Here is a 16,641-nt window from a genome sequence, read left to right on the forward strand (position 1 = left end):
TAGAAGGAACATACTTAAAGATCATAAAAGCCATTTATGAAAAGCCCACAGCTAACATCATCCTCAACGGGGAAAAACTGAGAGCTTTTTCCCTGAGATCAGGAACACGACAGGGATGCCCACTCTCACCGCTGTTGTTTAACATAGTGCTGGAAGTTCTAGCATCAGCAATCAGACAACAAAAGGAAATCAAAGGCGTCAAAATTGGCAAAGATGAAGTCAAGCTTTCGCTCTTTGCAGATGACATGATATTATACATGGAAAATCCGATAGACTCCACCAAAAGTCTGCTAGAACTGATACATGAATTCAGCAAAGTTGCAGGATACAAAATCAATGTACAGAAATCAGTTGCATTCTTATACACTAACAATGAAGCAACAGAAAGACAAATAAAGAAACTGATCCCATTCACAATTGCACCAAGAAGCATAAAATACCTAGGAATCAATCTAACCAAAGATGTAAAGGATCTGTATGCTGAAAACTATAGAAAGCTTATGAAGGTAATTGAAGAAGATTTAAAGAAATGGAAAGACATTCCCTGCTCATGGATTGGAAGAATAAATATTGTCAAAATGTCAATACTACCCAAAGCTATCTACACATTCAATGCAATCCCAATCAAAATTGCACCAGCATTCTTCTCGAAACTAGAACAAGCAATCCTAAAATTCATATGGAACCACAAAAGGCCCCGAATAGCCAAAGTAATTTTGAAGAAGAAGACCAAAGCAGGAGGCATCACAATCCCAGACTTTAGCCTCTACTACAAAGCTGTCATCATCAAGACAGCATGGTATTGGCACCAAAACAGACACATAGACCAATGGAATAGAATAGAAACCCCGGAACTAGACCCACAAACGTACGGCCAACTCATCTTTGACAAAGCAGGAAAGAACATCCAATGGAAAAAAGACAGTCTCTTCAACAAATGGTGCTGGGAGAACTGGACAGCAACATGCAGAAGGTTGAAACTAGACCACTTTCTCACACCATTCACAAAAATAAACTCCAAATGGATAAAGGACCTGAATGTGAGACAGGAAACCATCAAAACCTTAGAGGAGAAAGCAGGAAAAGACCTCTCTGACCTCAGCCGTAGCAATCTCTTACTCGACACATCCCCAAAGGCAAGGGAATTAAAAGCAAAAGTGAATTACTGGGACCTTATGAAGATAAAAAGCTTCTGTACAGCAAAGGAAACAACCAACAAAACTAAAAGGCAACCAACGGAATGGGAAAAGATATTTGCAAATGACATATCGGACAAAGGGCTAGTATCCAAAATCTATAAAGAGCTCACCAAACTCCACACCCGAAAAGCAAATAACCCAGTGAAGAAATGGGCAGAAAACATGAATAGACACTTCTCTAAAGAAGACATCCGGATGGCCAACAGGCACATGAAAAGATGTTCAGCGTCGCTCCTTATCAGGGAAATACAAATCAAAACCACACTCAGATATCACCTCACGCCAGTCAGAGTGGCCAAAATGAACAAATCAGGAGACTATAGATGCTGGCGAGGATGTGGAGAAACGGGAACCCTCTTGCACTGTTGGTGGGAATGCAAATTGGTGCAGCCGCTCTGGAAAGCAGTGTGGAGGTTCCTCAGAAAATTAAAAATAGACCTACCCTATGACCCAGCAATAGCACTGCTAGGAATTTATCCAAGGGACACAGGAGTACTGATGCATAGGGGCACTTGTACCCCAATGTTCATAGCAGCACTCTCAACAATAGCCAAATTATGGAAAGAGCCTAAATGTCCACCAACTGATGAATGGATAAAGAAATTGTGGTTTATATACACAATGGAGTACTACGTGGCAATGAGAAAAAATGAAATATGGCCTTTTGTAGCAACGTGGATGGAACTGGAGAGTGTGATGCTAAGTGAAATAAGCCATACAGAGAAAGACAGATACCATATGGTTTCACTCTTATGTGGATCCTGAGAAACTTAAGAAAAACCCATGGGGGAGGGGAACAAAAAAAAAAAAAAAAAAAGAGGTTAGAGTGGGAGAGAGCCAAAGCATAAGAGACTGTTGAGAACTGAGAACAAACTAAGGGTCGATGGGGGGTGGGAGGGAGGAGAGGGTGGGTGATGGGTACTGAGGAGGGCACCTTTTGGGATGAGCACTGGGTGTTGTATGGAAACCAATTTGACAATAAATTTCATATATAAATAAAAAAAAAAAAAAAAAAAAAAAAAAAAAAAAAAGAAACCAAAATCTGGGGTCTAGGAGTGCTCCTTGCCACTCCTAGTAACCACAGGGTTTCTTTGCCTCTGTTTCCTCTCAGTGGACCAAGATAAGAACATCAAATATATTTACACAGGACTGATAAATGTAATCATTTCATTCTATCCATAACCAGTAATGTAATTATGGTCTCTGTGTCTGAAAGAAAAAAAGAGCCTGGATGTAGTTTGTTTCTATGACAGAAATAATACCTTTATGGTTAAAGGATGGGCTTACTCCATCACACCACTATATATCTATCTGTTTCATTCTACCACTTTCTGTCACTGAAGAACCAAATCTTATATTTAATTTAATTAATTAAAGTTTAAATATAAATAGGCACATCTGGCAAGTGGCTAACATACTGTACAGCAGAACTATAAAATTCGATTATCATGGAGTTCATGGCAATCAGGAGAAAGAATTTAATAGTTGAATCTATCCACAGCAGTATCACAGAAAGTATGCCTGGGAAATCAGAACTCTGTAGACATTTCTCACCCTCCTTTTGTATTATTTTTAGTTGTGAATTTCATGTCTTTGGCAGATGCCATGTTAATTTCAGTGCTCTAAATATCTAAAGGTCCTAATATAATACAGTTCTGATCAAATAGATTAGAGACTAACCATGCTTACTGCCAGGAGATATCCAAAGGGAGGCCAACTCGTATTCAGAGCAGGACCATTTGCTAAGGAAGGTGACATTCAGGCCATGTTTGAATAAGCATTGCTAATTCCATTCACTGTATTCTGTTTGTCTATATTTCATGCTGGCCAATGTCCTTCTATTGATCATTGTTTCTCTTACTGTTTAATGTGGTTGATTAGACTAGCACCAGACACTACTCTTCTAGCTTTTTGTCTGTGTTGTAGTTTCTGTACATATCTGAGATCACCTGTTGGAAGAGTTGTGCCTCAGGTCTTCTATTAGCTGAGACCTCTGGAAGGTATAATCTGTGCTTCTCAAGCTAGATTGTGCACACAGATCATCAGATATTGTAAAGCACATGTTTTTCTAATAGTTCTAAGGTGAGGTTTGAGATTCTGCATTTCTAACAAACTCCCAGATGTAATAGATGCTGCTGGTCCATGGGCCACACTTTGAGTAGTAAGTTTATCTTAGCCCAATATTGGGCTTAAGTTCTTGAAGATATGTTTAGGTGAAAGATCCTTTATTTTCAGGACAATTAAGCCTTATCATTGTAAACTCTCTCAAAAAAATCAAACTGTATGTTAGGTAGAAGAATGTAAAATTATTCCTCAGGGATAGTGCTACTAAGGGGTAAAGTAATTTTAGACTCTCTGGGAACAGACTGATAACACTATGCACATTAGACAGAAATGCCATCTCCTGAAATTACCCACTTTGTTGGTGGGGATGGTGGCATAACCAGAAACAGTTGGCCAAGAATAGTATAGGCCTTGGGAATTACCAGATCAAGACAACTTTTGCCTCTTTCTAACTCTGTAAGATAGACATCAGAGTACAAACCACTCCCGGTTTGATTCCCAGTTGCTTTTACATTTATTCCCTGAGGGATTTTGGCATTTCAAATGGATTTCTCATCATCTAAACTGATGTTTCACACTCACCAGTTTTGGCTAAAATGTCTTTCCTCTCCTTTTAGCTCTGTCTGATCTGGAACTTATGGCTCAATCTATTACCTTTATTTTTGCTGCCTGTGACATCACAAGCACATCTCTTTCCTTCCTTGTGTATGAATTGGCCACTCACCCTGATGTCCAGCAGAAACTGCAGGAGAAGATTGATGCGACTTTCCCCAATAGGGTGAGCAGGTCACACCTGCGGAGGGAGTGAGGATAGGCTCAGTTTATGCCTCAGTAACAGATTAGCTCTCAAATCTAGTGGGTTTTCATAACGAAGTTTTACTTCTAACTCACATTTACATGTCCAACATGGATGTTAGTGGAGGGTGGGAGTGAGTCTGCTGCATATATTTACTTTGGGATACAGGGCAAGAGGTTCCACTTTTTTATACATGCATTATCTGGAACTTGAGGACTCCATGTTGCCTGAGGAATAAAGAACTAGGGTGTTGCTCACTTGCTTTTCAAATGTTTAGCCCTAACCTGACATACATCTCCTCACTTCACAGCCCATTTGCAAAGTTGTTTCCCAAAAGTTCATGTGGGATGGGAAATATGGGGGTCTACATGGATATTGATAAGTAGTGAGTGTCTCTACCATACACCTATGAAGTGTCAACTCTAATTATCTCCATATAATGAGGCAAGAATCTGAGCTACAGAGAGACAACATAACTTTCTTATACTATCACATAACTAGTGCTAAAGAAGCCAGGCTAGGAGCCAGGGTGCCTGGGTCCTGACTGAACTCTTCACCACTACAATGTTGGCTATTAAATATAATACCAAGAGGTATGTACATATTTCCCATACTGTTTTAGATCTCTTCCCAAACTGGAATTCCTCCTTATGAAGAGACTTGGCCTGTAGGGCTGGAGTGGCTTATTTGACAATGAAATCCCGAAGCAACAACTATAGGAGACCCTTCCAGCAACAGAGGGTTGGGCTGAGAGTAGGATTACAATTCCCTTTACAATGTCCCCTAGAACTGAACTTGTGTGCCCACAATTAGAAGCATCCAATCCTCTCTTCTTTTGCTTTATTTGGTTTGAAAGGAACTAGTGTCTCCCCAATTTATTTACAGTTTTTATATAATAGTGTTTCTCTCCTAATATTGTATATATAATTGAAGAGCTACAAAGCAGGATATTTCCACTAAGAGTTTATATGGGTAGGGGATATTTTTCTGTTGCACATTCTCCTTTTAATGGTACAGGTGTGTGGCCTCTCTTTTGAAAAGAAACAGTGACTTTGACATATTTCACTTAAGAGTAAAGTGGGTGGGTGATGGGCTAAATGGATGGTGGGCATTAAGGAGAGCACTTGTTGGGAGGAACACTGGATATTGTATGTAAGTGATGAATCACTGGGTTTCTACTCCTGAAACCAATGCTACACTTTATGTTAACTACCTTTTATTTAAATAAATAATGTACTCTTAAAAAAAGAGTAAGGGTCATTGTGTATTAGTCACATTTGCTCACATGAAGCAGAAAAACCACTACATGGTTGTGGAAAGGATTTCAGGTTCTTTTTAGGGAAATGTCCCAGCTGTCTCCCCTAGTCGTTACTATTGGACATTTGTCAGGGGGGCACTGAGCAGGTCAAAAAAACATGGTAGACATTAAAATGCTCATAAATGCCCTTTACCAAAACAAATGATCCTTAGGGGTTCCTAACACTTCAGTAGTACTGTGTACACTGAGTTGAACGTTGATCCCAAATTTCAGTTTATCAAAATCTGTTTCTTTTCTTCCAGGAACCTCCCACTTATGATGCCCTTGTACAGATGGAGTGCTGAATGAAACTCTCAGATTATACCCACTTTCTGGTAGACTTGAGAGGATCTGTAAGAGAGATGTGGAAATCAATGGCGTGTTCATTCCCCAAGGGACAGTGGTGGTGGTGCCAACCTTTATTCTTCACCGAGACCTGGAACTCTGGTCAGAGCCTGAGGAGTTCCATCCTACAAGGTACAAGGAACCCTGGAAAAGGGAACCCACCCTCATATTGGAGGAGATTCTGATATCTCAGTATAGATGACAAATGTGTGATTGTGCAGTTATTTATTTGTACATTTTTTTGCTCTTAGAAGTTTTTTTTTTATTATTCAATGATCATTCTTTGTTGTCTGTATTTATAAACTATAGACGAGACAAAAGAAACTAGACTCATCCTCAGTCCCGATATGTCAAAATTATTAATATGTCATGTGTGTCCTTGTGGACATTTATCTAGGCATATAAGGATTGCTAAAAATAAGGATGGCATATTTTTATGAACAACTTACTGTAACAGCAAACAATAACAGCATACTATAATTGTGTGTGTCTGATTATATGTATATACCATAACTTACTTACCCACTATTTCATTTAAAGAAATAGGCCTTCCTTTAAGTGTTTCTGTCCTCTATAGCGCTCTGAATTATATCCCTACTCCCCTACAATTCCATGTTGTAAACTTTGGCCACCCTTTCCACTAGCCCTAGTGGGAGAGCAGAGACTGTGGAACTGAGAGTCATCTTCCCTGGCAGGGGGAGAAACCTCATGAGATGGGGGCACACACAGGTCCTGTGCTGTCTGTGGCTGCAGTCCTGTGCCATCTCCCACCTCTCTTGGTATCTGGGGTTAGTCCAAAGCAAAGTCATCTGCTCTCTAGCCATCTGAGACATCCTACTTGGAGGAGGGGTCTTGAGCTTTCCCTCTGGGAATCCAGAGCAGAGTCTGGCTTTGGGCACAGCTTGAATTCTGCAAACAGTTGGTACTTTCCTGTTTATTGTATTGGTGAGAAAAATTTGGAGTGAACTTTGTAGGGATCCAGACTTTTAGCCCTGACTCTAAGCTCCCTGATTGCAGGGCCCTTGTCTTGTTGCATGGTGCCCCTAGTGCTAGCATCATGCCTACATATAGTACTTGCTAAAAGAAGTCAGAATTGACCAAGCCACCTGTTTTCTGGACCAGAAGATCTGGTGGTTCCCACAAGCTCAGCAGTCCCTGTTCCTGTAGCTTGTCAAACAGAAACTAGAGATTCCTGGTACTTCTCTGTGATTCATTCAGTCATGACATGAAGTGTTTACCTATGTGTGTCAGGGATGGGGCAAGGAAGTGAGAAATCCACATGTTAAAAATGTACATTATAGGGGCGCCTGGGTGGCGCAGTCGGTTAGGCGTCCGACTTCAGCCAGGTCACGATCTCGCGGTCCGTGAGTTCGAGCCCCGCGTCAGGCTCTGGGCTGATGGCTCAGAGCCTGGAGCCTGTTTCCGATTCTGTGTCTCCCTCTCTCTCTGCCCCTCCCCCGTTCATGCTCTGTCTCTCTCTGTCCCAAAAATAAATAAACGTTGAAAAAAAATTAAAAAAAAATGTACATTATAGAGAATTTTTGACACATGCACAAGCATACACTATAGGCACACGACTATGAAATACTTTTTTAAAACAATTTTTTAAGTTCATATATTTATTTTGAGAGGGAGAGAAACAGTGTGAGCAGGGCAGAGGCAGAGAAAGAGGGAGAGAGAATCTTAAGCAGGATCCACACTATCAGTGAAGAGCCGACCTGGGTCTTGAACCCACGAACCATGAGATCATGACCTGAGTTGAAATCAAGAATTGGACACTTAACCTACTGAGACACCCAGGCACCCCTATGAAATACTTTTAATGTATCTATATGTGCCCATCACCCGCTTAACAACCACTAACCTATGTCAGCTGCCCCATCCACACACCATGGTAATTCATCTGATTTCCATATTACCTTAAGTACATCATCTGTAATCATTCCAGAATGTTGTCTGTAATATAAGGACTTTATAAAAATACCTCACCACAATGTCATTATCACTTTCCCCAAATCCACATTTTCCCTTAATATAATCAAATATTGTAGAATCAGTTTTGAATAAAACATAGGGCTAACCTTCAGGAACTTTTAGCCTCATGAAACAGGTGGCCAAGAATTCAGTGATTATACTTATTATACACATCAGTGAGTATGACTACAGTGAAGCAGCATCATGTGCCCATATAAATATTCTGACAGGCAGCTCTGTCAAAGTGGTTGGGGGGGATTCAAGGTGGGAGGGAGGGAGGAGAAGGGAAAAATTACAATATGAATCATGGGAGGCATTTCTCCTGCTTCCTTCTTCCATGGGCACATGACCAATGTAAGTCAGTGGAGGCAGGAACCTACCTTTCCTTCAGTCAGGCTCATTGCCTGCTCGCCTTTCAGAGTGTGAACATCTCCCCACCCTAACTGTAATTCTAGTGTTTAAGATAACCCTTCCTTTTAACAACATTCATCTCATCTCCTCAACAAGACTGACTGCTCCCACAGGGTAAGGGTAATGCAGAGGATCTGTAACTTACAGTTGTCACTGCAGAATAAGCATGGAAGGATTTCAGGGATCAGCCCCCCCCAAGAGTGTCCTGTGTAGTCCTGGTTGAAAACCCCAAACATGTAGCTCTTGTGGTTTTTATGTTTCACTAACTTGTTTACAACTTATTTTATGGAACCAGGTTCAGCAAGAAGAACAAGGACAGAATAAATTCTTATATATACCTACCTTTTGGAACTGGACCCAAAAGTTGCATTGGCATGAGGTTCACGATCATGAACATGAAACTTGCCCTCATCAGAGTCCTGCAGAACTTCTCCTTCAAGCCTTTTAAAGAAACACAGGTCAGAGAAATAACTTTCTGCATAAAGAATGTTTTTCTGGTGTTTTTTTAAATTAAGGGATATGGAATGGGTGTGGGTGTGGGAGTTCACTTACCCTTAATAACGTGTTCCTTTGGGCAGAGATTCTATTTGGAACTGCAACCTAAGGGTCCTTCAGACTTGAGTGCCACACTGGACTTATGAACAACCAACCATAAGGGTTACCTAGAGTCAGTCCAGTTAGCATCACATAATTATGCACAGACCTTTGAACTTGAGCAATATTTTAAATTTCTTTCAAGTCCACTGAAGGGATGGGAAAATGTTGTACACAGTCATGAGGTACAGTGATTACGACAGGAATTTTGAGCAATGCTCTTCTCCACAACTTACACTCACATGACTGTGGTTCTCAACCCCTGGTTGTATATTGACATCAGTGGCATTCTTTTAAAAATCCTAGGGGCGCCTGGGTGGCGCAGTCGGTTGAGCGTCCGACTTCAGCCAGGTCACGATCTCGCGGTCCGTGAGTTCGAGCCCCGCGTCAGGCTCTGGGCTGATGGCTCAGAGCCTGGAGCCTGTTTCCGATTCTGTGTCTCCCTCTCTCTCTGCCCCTCCCCCGTTCATGCTCGGTCTCTCTCTGTCCCAAAAATAAATAAATGTTGAAAAAAAAATTAAAAAAAAAAAAAAAATCCTGATGCCCGGGCCATCTCAGAAACTCTAACACAATTCACCCAGAGTGTGGCTTTAAAAGTACCCCCATTGATTCTCATGTACAGGCAAGGTTGAGAATCACTGGTGTGAAGCATGTCTGCCAGATGTGAAGGACTCCCATAGTCCAAGCCATCCTGCCTACTTGGCTCCACCTTCCATGAGCCCCACTCCAGCCAGGCTGTGCTCCCTTTTCATCCCAGTCTGAGCTCTGTGAGTGCTCTGCCCACTCTCCTCTCATCTATTCTCATCCTTCCAGTCCTAGTCAGTCCCCAGACTCCTCCCTGATACCTCCCCATGCACCAGAGCCCATTCCCTCCTCTGTTATGTTGTCACTTACTACAGGCTGCTGTCAAGGGTTGTGGCACTGAACTGATCACTTTGTCATTAATTCATCCAGTCAGTTCTATGTTTTCTTTGCACCCAAGGGTGTCTTTAGTGCTTCATTTTATTCCTTTCTTAAACTCCCACTTGTCACTTGCAGTCATCCAGGAAAGTTAACAAGTGATTTGCAGTTGATTTAGAGCTCTGGGATGCAAATTGTAAACAATTTTAATTTTAAAAACTTTGCAAGTGACAATTGTGTACCTGTTTGGTGTGTGTGTGTGTGTGTGTGTGTGTGTGTGTGTGTTTCTGCAGGAGATATATATACATGCCACGTAAAATTTAAAAAATAACAAGGATCTGGAATCTCCTCTGAAAAGCATAAAGAATAATTGCCACTGGGGGCGCCTGGATGGCTCAGTCAGTTAAGCGTCCGATTTCAGCTCAGGTCATGATCTCCCCGTCTGTGAGTTCCAGCCCCGCATTGGGCTCTGTGCTGACAGCTCAGAGCCTGGAGCCTGCTTCAGATTCTGTGTCTCCCTCTCTCTCTGACCCTCCCCTGCTCATACTCTGTCTCTCTCTGTCTCTCAAAAGTAAATAAACATTAAAAAAATTAAACAATAATAATAATATTGATCTTCAGAAACTCACCATTTGCACTACACTTGTGAACCAGAAGATGCTAGAGAACAGGCATCATGCTTCATAAAGACTTCCTGCCACCATGAATGAATGGTTCTACTGAGAGAGGTAACAGGATCTTTAGCAGTGAGGTTGGCCATACAATAAAATGTGTAATACCCACTCATGATGACCCCACAAGCTCCAACATATACAAAATTAACTGTGTATCACTTTTCAAGTGGTATGATTTGATGACTAAGAATCCGTTTTTAAATTTTAAACACTCATCAATTTTACCTAAAATTTAAATCAAAAAAGAACACAAGCCAACATGATTTGGTCCAGCCTGGTACAGAGTAGGTGATCAATAGATATTCTGCTGAATGAGTGATGGATAAATACTTCCATGCTCCAGTCTTGACAGCTTATAGAGTAAGAGTAAAGAATCCAAAGGGTGGTGGGATTGGAGGAAGATGGTCAAAAGGTACAAATTTCAGTTGTAGTTGAAAGATGTTAAGAGAGTGGATGCTAAGCATTCTCATCACAAGACAAAATATTTTTTTGGTAACTAAACTTATTGTGGTAATAATTCCATGATATATGTAAGTCAAATCATTATGCTGTATACCTCAAATTTATATACTGTTGTGTGTCAATTATATGTCCCACTAAAACTGGAAAAAAAATAACTTAGAAAAAGGATAATAAGGAAACACCACAAAAAAACTTTATATATTTTTGACTGAAATTAAATAGACCACTTCTCTGAAAGACACATGCTATTAAAATTTGCTCAAGGGAAAATAGATAACATGACTGTTCCTACTTCTATTAAAGATGTTAACTGGTAGTTAAGAAAAAGAATCACAGATATACGATGCTGAAAGTAGTATTCATATGTTTGTAAAACATTCGTGTCCATTGTGTATCTTGTCTATTTTGCTTCTGTTGTTAGCAGGGCTTCCTTTATTGGTTCTCTTTGCACATTTAACTTTTGCAGATCCCCCTGAAATATAGCAGTCAAGGGTTAATTCAATGAGAAAAACCCATTGTTCTCAAGCTTGAGCTGAGAGATGAGAGCGTGAGTGGAGCCTGACTTTTCCTAAGAAGTTCCCCTTTGTTCTTCAGGAAGCTGTGTCCCAGAACACCAGAGACTTCAATTTACTTTGTGAGTACAACCCAGAAATGAAGATGGGCTTCGTGTATTGCCCGTGATGGATGACTAGGGATTCCATAGCTTTTGCAGTATCTCTGTGGAGCATTATGTAATGTGGAGAGTAAAGAAGGTGACTAATAAATGCCAGACATGTAGACTCAGCCTATATTGTTCACATGACTATCCCCAGTAGTACCATCTACTCCCCTGAGCACTTATCAAGAATAAAAATTTCTCAACAATTTTATCAACAAACTTTAATGAAAATAAGAATTATTGTAGTGACCATGGTAATAACATATCACGTGTCTTATTTTGAATATTATGTATTAAATATTACACTGAGTGAGTCAATCAACATCCCTTTAGAAAAATATTAACTAATTGGGGTACCTGGATTTTTCAGTAGGTTAGGTGACTGACTCTTGATTTCAGCTCAGGTCACAATCTCATAGTTCATGAGATTGAGCCCCATGTTGGACTCCCTGCTGACAGTGCAGAGCCTGCTTGGGATTCTCTCTCTCCCTCTCTCTCTCTGACCCTCCCCTGCTCACTTGCTATTTCTCTTGCTTTATTTATTTATTTATTTATTTATTTATTTATTTATTTATTTAGTATTAACTGATTGGCTTCATGCATATTAAGGGGGACTCTGTAGAAATGAGAAATGATGAGTGAGAGGCAGCGACTGAATGTTTCTGACTATCACAGTCACTGGGTGGGTGGCGCTTGTTCAGAACTCCAACAGTGATAAAATAGGTGAGAGTTAATCCACAGTGACCTTGCCCATTGTTCAGAAAGTATATTCATAGTTTAATTCTACTGATTTGGGACTACATTTTTTATAACACTCGATAGGGCAATTACTATTGTATTATTAGTTTTGATTTAATATTTTCATCTCATCTGCCCTGATATTCAGATAGGTAGGGAACATGCTTTCTCTTTGTGTTCCAGTCTCAGCTCACCATTGTCCTGACACCATGAACATCGAATAAGAGATGACTGATTGGTCAGTAGATTGGGCAAAAAAAGCTAAAACCTTTTCCATTTCAGTTAGTATCAGGAGCTGTACAGAATTTGTCATTTTCCTCCTCTTCCCTCCCTGCCCCTTCTTTTCCTTCTCCTTTCTTCTCTTCCACTGCTTTTCCTCCCTGGATAACTCAGTCCTAAAGCCAGTAGGTGAGGCACAGCCAGGTTGGCAGCCCCACATGGGCTCCAGGGACAGAGAAAGGAGGCACAGTGACTTCAAGACAGAGACAGAGTAGAGTGGTGACGGTGTCCACATGGAGAACATCCTGGCATGGGTGTGGGGGTACAAGCTAGGTGAGAAGGGTATCCACACAGAGGGGTGGCCTAGTCAGAAGCCAGAGCCTAAATATGGTGTGAACAACCCACATAATTTGAAGGGGGTATCTGTGAGGGTTAAGGAATAGAGTGGGGATTAGTTACATAAAGGGGGGTTGATCAAATAATAAATATAATAAGGATAATGGAAGTCAGGTTTCACAGTGATAGAAAGGGAGAAAACTAGAACGAATTCTGGAGCCAGAATTACAGAGTTGTATTACAGAGTTTATTCCACTTTGAGGCAGGGGTCAGCCATTTGTAACCCGTCAGTTGGTCATAGACTGTGTTCCCACCCCAGGATGCATAAACTACTAGGTAAGTAGCTTTAGTTTGGCCAAGGGCAATTCTTCAGAGAAATGGAGTAGCTATGAGCTCATAGCAGACAATACTCTCAGCAACTGGGAGATGAGTGTGTGGCCCAGTGATACCCATCTGATACCATCCTTCACCACAGACGCTTACAAGTATGGCTTGAACAAGTTACTTAATACCTCCATACCTTAGTATGTAGTGCTTCAGATTCCACATCTGCAACCACCATTCTGCTTTCATCTCTATAAATTTGAATACTCTAAGTACCTCATAGAACTAGAGTCATATTTTTTTTTAATTTTTTTTTCAATGTTTATTTATTTTTGGGACAGAGAGAGACAGAGCATGAACGGGGGAGGGGCAGAGAGAGAGGGAGACACAGAATCCGAAGCAGGCTCCAGGCTCTGAGCCATCAGCCCAGAGCCTGACGCGGGGCTCGAACTCACGGACCGCGAGATCGTGACCTGGCTGAAGTCGGACGCTTAACCGACTGCGCCACCCAGGCGCCCCTGTCCTCTTCTTTTAAGGAGTCCAGTCCTATTGGATTAGGGCTCACCCAGTGACCTTTTTTTTTTTATTTTTAGATTTTATTTTTAACTAATCTCTATACCCAGGAGCACCTGGGTGGCCCAGTCGGTTAAGTGTCCAACTTCAGCTCAGGTCATGATCTCATGGCTTGTGAATCAAGCCCCACATCAGGCTCACTGCTTTCAGCACAGAGCCTGCTTCATGCTTCAGATCGTCTGTCCCTTCTTTCTCTGCCCCTCCCCTGCTGGTTCTCTCTCTCTCTCTCTCAAAATAAATAAATAAACTTAAAAAAAAGTAATCTCAAACTTACAACCCCAACACCAAGAGTCACACACTCCACCAACTGAGCCAGCCCCTGTCCTTAAGTAATCTTTGAGATATAATTGACATAGGACATTATATTAGTTTCAGGTGTGCAACATAATGATTTGATATAGGTATATATTGCAATGTGATCACACTAATAAGCCTGTCTAACATCTGTCACCATAGTTACAATTTTTTTTTCTTGTGATGAGAACTTTTAAGATCTACTCTCAGCAACTTGAAATAGTCAGTATAGTGCAATTATAGTTGCCATGCTGTCCATCATGTCCCCAAGACTTATTTATAACTCAAAGCCTGTACCATTGATCCCCTTCACCCATTTTGCTCAACCCCCTGCTTTGCCCCTCTCTGGCAACCACCAATCTGTTCTCTGTACTTATGAACTTCCCACCCCCTAGATTCCACACAGAAGTGAGATCATACATATGCTACTTGTCTTTCTCTGTCTGATTTATTTCACTTAGCATAACGCCCCCAAGGTTCATCCATGTTGTCCCAAATGGCAAGATTTCATTCTTTTTAATGCCTGAATAGTATTCCACTGTATCTATCTGTCTGTCTGTCTCTCTCACATCACATTTTCTTTATCCATTCATCCACCTGTGGACACTTAAGTTATTTCCATGTCTTGGTTATTGTAAATAATGTTGAAATGAATATGGGGGTGTAGATATCTTTTAGAGTTAGTTTCACCCTTGGTGAAAGTATCATTTAAATAATTGTTCTTTTTTTTTTAATTTTTTTTTTCAACGTTTATTTATTTTTGGGACAGAGAGAGACAGAGCATGAACGGGGGAGGGGCAGAGAGAGAGGGAGACACAGAATCGGAAACAGGCTCCAGGCTCTGAGCCATCAGCCCAGAGCCTGACGCGGGGCTCGAACTCACGGACCGCGAGATCGTGACCTGGCTGAAGTCGGACGCTTAACTGACTGCGCCACCCAGGCGCCCCATCTTTGCTGGTCCTTTAACATCTTAGTACCTGTGCAGGGAGGTGCCGTCTCATTCCCTCCGTCTAGACATTCTTTCCCTCGTCAGCCTGTTGAGTTCAGTTCTCCGAGTTCCCAGGCTCATGTTGTCTTTTTTCTTTTTTTTTTTTTTTAATTTTTTTTCAACGTTTATTTATTTTTGGGACAGAGAGAGACAGAGCATGAACGGGGGAGGGGCAGAGAGAGAGGGAGACACAGAATCGGAAACAGGCTCCAGGCTCTGAGCCATCAGCCCAGAGCCCGACGCGGGGCTCGAACTCACGGACCGCGAGATCGTGACCTGGCTGAAGTCGGAAGCTTAACCGACTGCGTCACCCAGGCGCCCCACTAGAGTCATATTCTATTGGTCCTTTTGTGACTAGCTTATTTCTCTTAGCGTAATCTCCTCAAGGTTTATCTATTTTGTAACATGTGTCAGAATTCCCTTCCTTTGTCAGGCTGAATAATATTCACCTGACTGCCATTTTCTCAAGGAGGGGTACATGGTCTTGCTGGTGATTGTAAAGTATATGGAACATTAGGTACCCTTTGGAGGCCTTACAGGGCACAGTCATGACTGCTGTGGGCCCTGGACGTATGAGGATTACAAGCCCCAGAAAGGTCCTTCTACCTTGAGTTTTGGGGAGCATGATGTTGGGACTAACTTAGATGATCCCCAACACTGAAATTAGAGCTCTTTCAATCTTGTGTGGGCTTGGCATATTGACACAGCTACTTCAGAAGGGGATGGTCCCTGTGATGTTCTCCAGGGCCTTTGATGAAATCATAGGGCCTAAGGCTGAAATGGGTGACATACAAACATATCTTTTTTCCTGGCATTTTTCACATGAGCACAGAGGCTCAGATGTGCAGCCTCAGGATACAGATGGTCCCCAAATCCTAAGGGGCTGGAGAGACTCGATGTCTCTCTAATTCACAACAAGGCCACTGAAGTTGTCTCCTAGAAATGTCTATATATACTTTGTGCCGTCATGTTTTCCCTGGCCTTAGAAATTTTTTTTTTCAACGTTTATTTATTTTTGGGACAGAGAGAGACAGAGCATGAACGGGGGAGGGGCAGAGAGAGAGAGGGAGACACAGAATCGGAAACAGGCTCCAGGCTCTGAGCCATCAGCCCAGAGCCTGATGCGGGGCTCGAACTCACGGACCGCGAGATCGTGACCTGGCTGAAGTCGGACGCTTAACCGACTGCGCCACCCAGGCGCCCCTTCCCTGGCCTTAGATATGGACCCAAGACACTGGGTTCACTGTATTTCCTCAAGAAATGGAAAGCTTACCATCAGCTTTATTTTCCCAGGCAGAGGTCCAAGGATGCTGACTTCCTTCCAGCTCTGCCTTTTCCCTCAACACAGACTTAGGATTTCAGTTGTAATTTATGGAGATGTTTTTGTGATGATCTCTCTGATTTTTGTCTTTCTGGTCCTTTATGGCTGTGTATTGTTTTTTGTTTAATTTTTTTTTTAATTTACATCCAAGTTAGTTAGCATATAGTGCAACAATGATTTCAAGAGTAAGTTCCTTAATGCCCCTTACCAGTTTAACTTATCCCCCCTCCCTCAACCCCTCCAACAACCCTCTGTTCTCTATATTTAACAGTCTCTTATGTTTTCTCCCCCTCCATGTTTTTATATTATTTTTGCATCCCTTCCCTTATGTTCATCTATTTTGTATCTTAAATTCCTCATATGAGTGAAGTCATATGATATTTGTCTTTCTCTAATTTCACTTAGCATGATACCCTCTAGTTGCATCCACATAGATGCAAATAGCAAGATCTCATTCTTTTTTATTGCTAAGTA

The 16,641-nt window shown here is 41.5% G+C and overlaps 1 protein-coding gene across 1 annotated transcript in view; it reads left to right on the forward strand.

Annotated features, from left to right (window-relative positions):
• LOC147572921 (cytochrome P450 3A19-like) overlaps positions 1-11,510 on the forward strand; it is a 38,298-nt gene extending 26,788 nt beyond the window's left edge. Inside the window, 5 exon segments of the mRNA XM_086692777.1 lie at positions 3,881-4,041; positions 5,620-5,653; positions 5,656-5,833; positions 8,382-8,544; positions 11,183-11,510. Of these exon segments, the coding sequence (XP_086548903.1) occupies positions 3,881-4,041; positions 5,620-5,653; positions 5,656-5,833; positions 8,382-8,544; positions 11,183-11,278 (632 nt within the window). The 3' untranslated portion in view covers positions 11,279-11,510.
• Positions 11,511-16,641: the final 5,131 nt, after the last annotated feature.

Source organism: Puma concolor, chromosome E3 (genome assembly GCF_028749965.1).
Source record: "Puma concolor isolate L17-30 chromosome E3, mPumCon1.1.hap2, whole genome shotgun sequence".
Taxonomy (NCBI): Eukaryota; Metazoa; Chordata; class Mammalia; order Carnivora; family Felidae; genus Puma; species Puma concolor.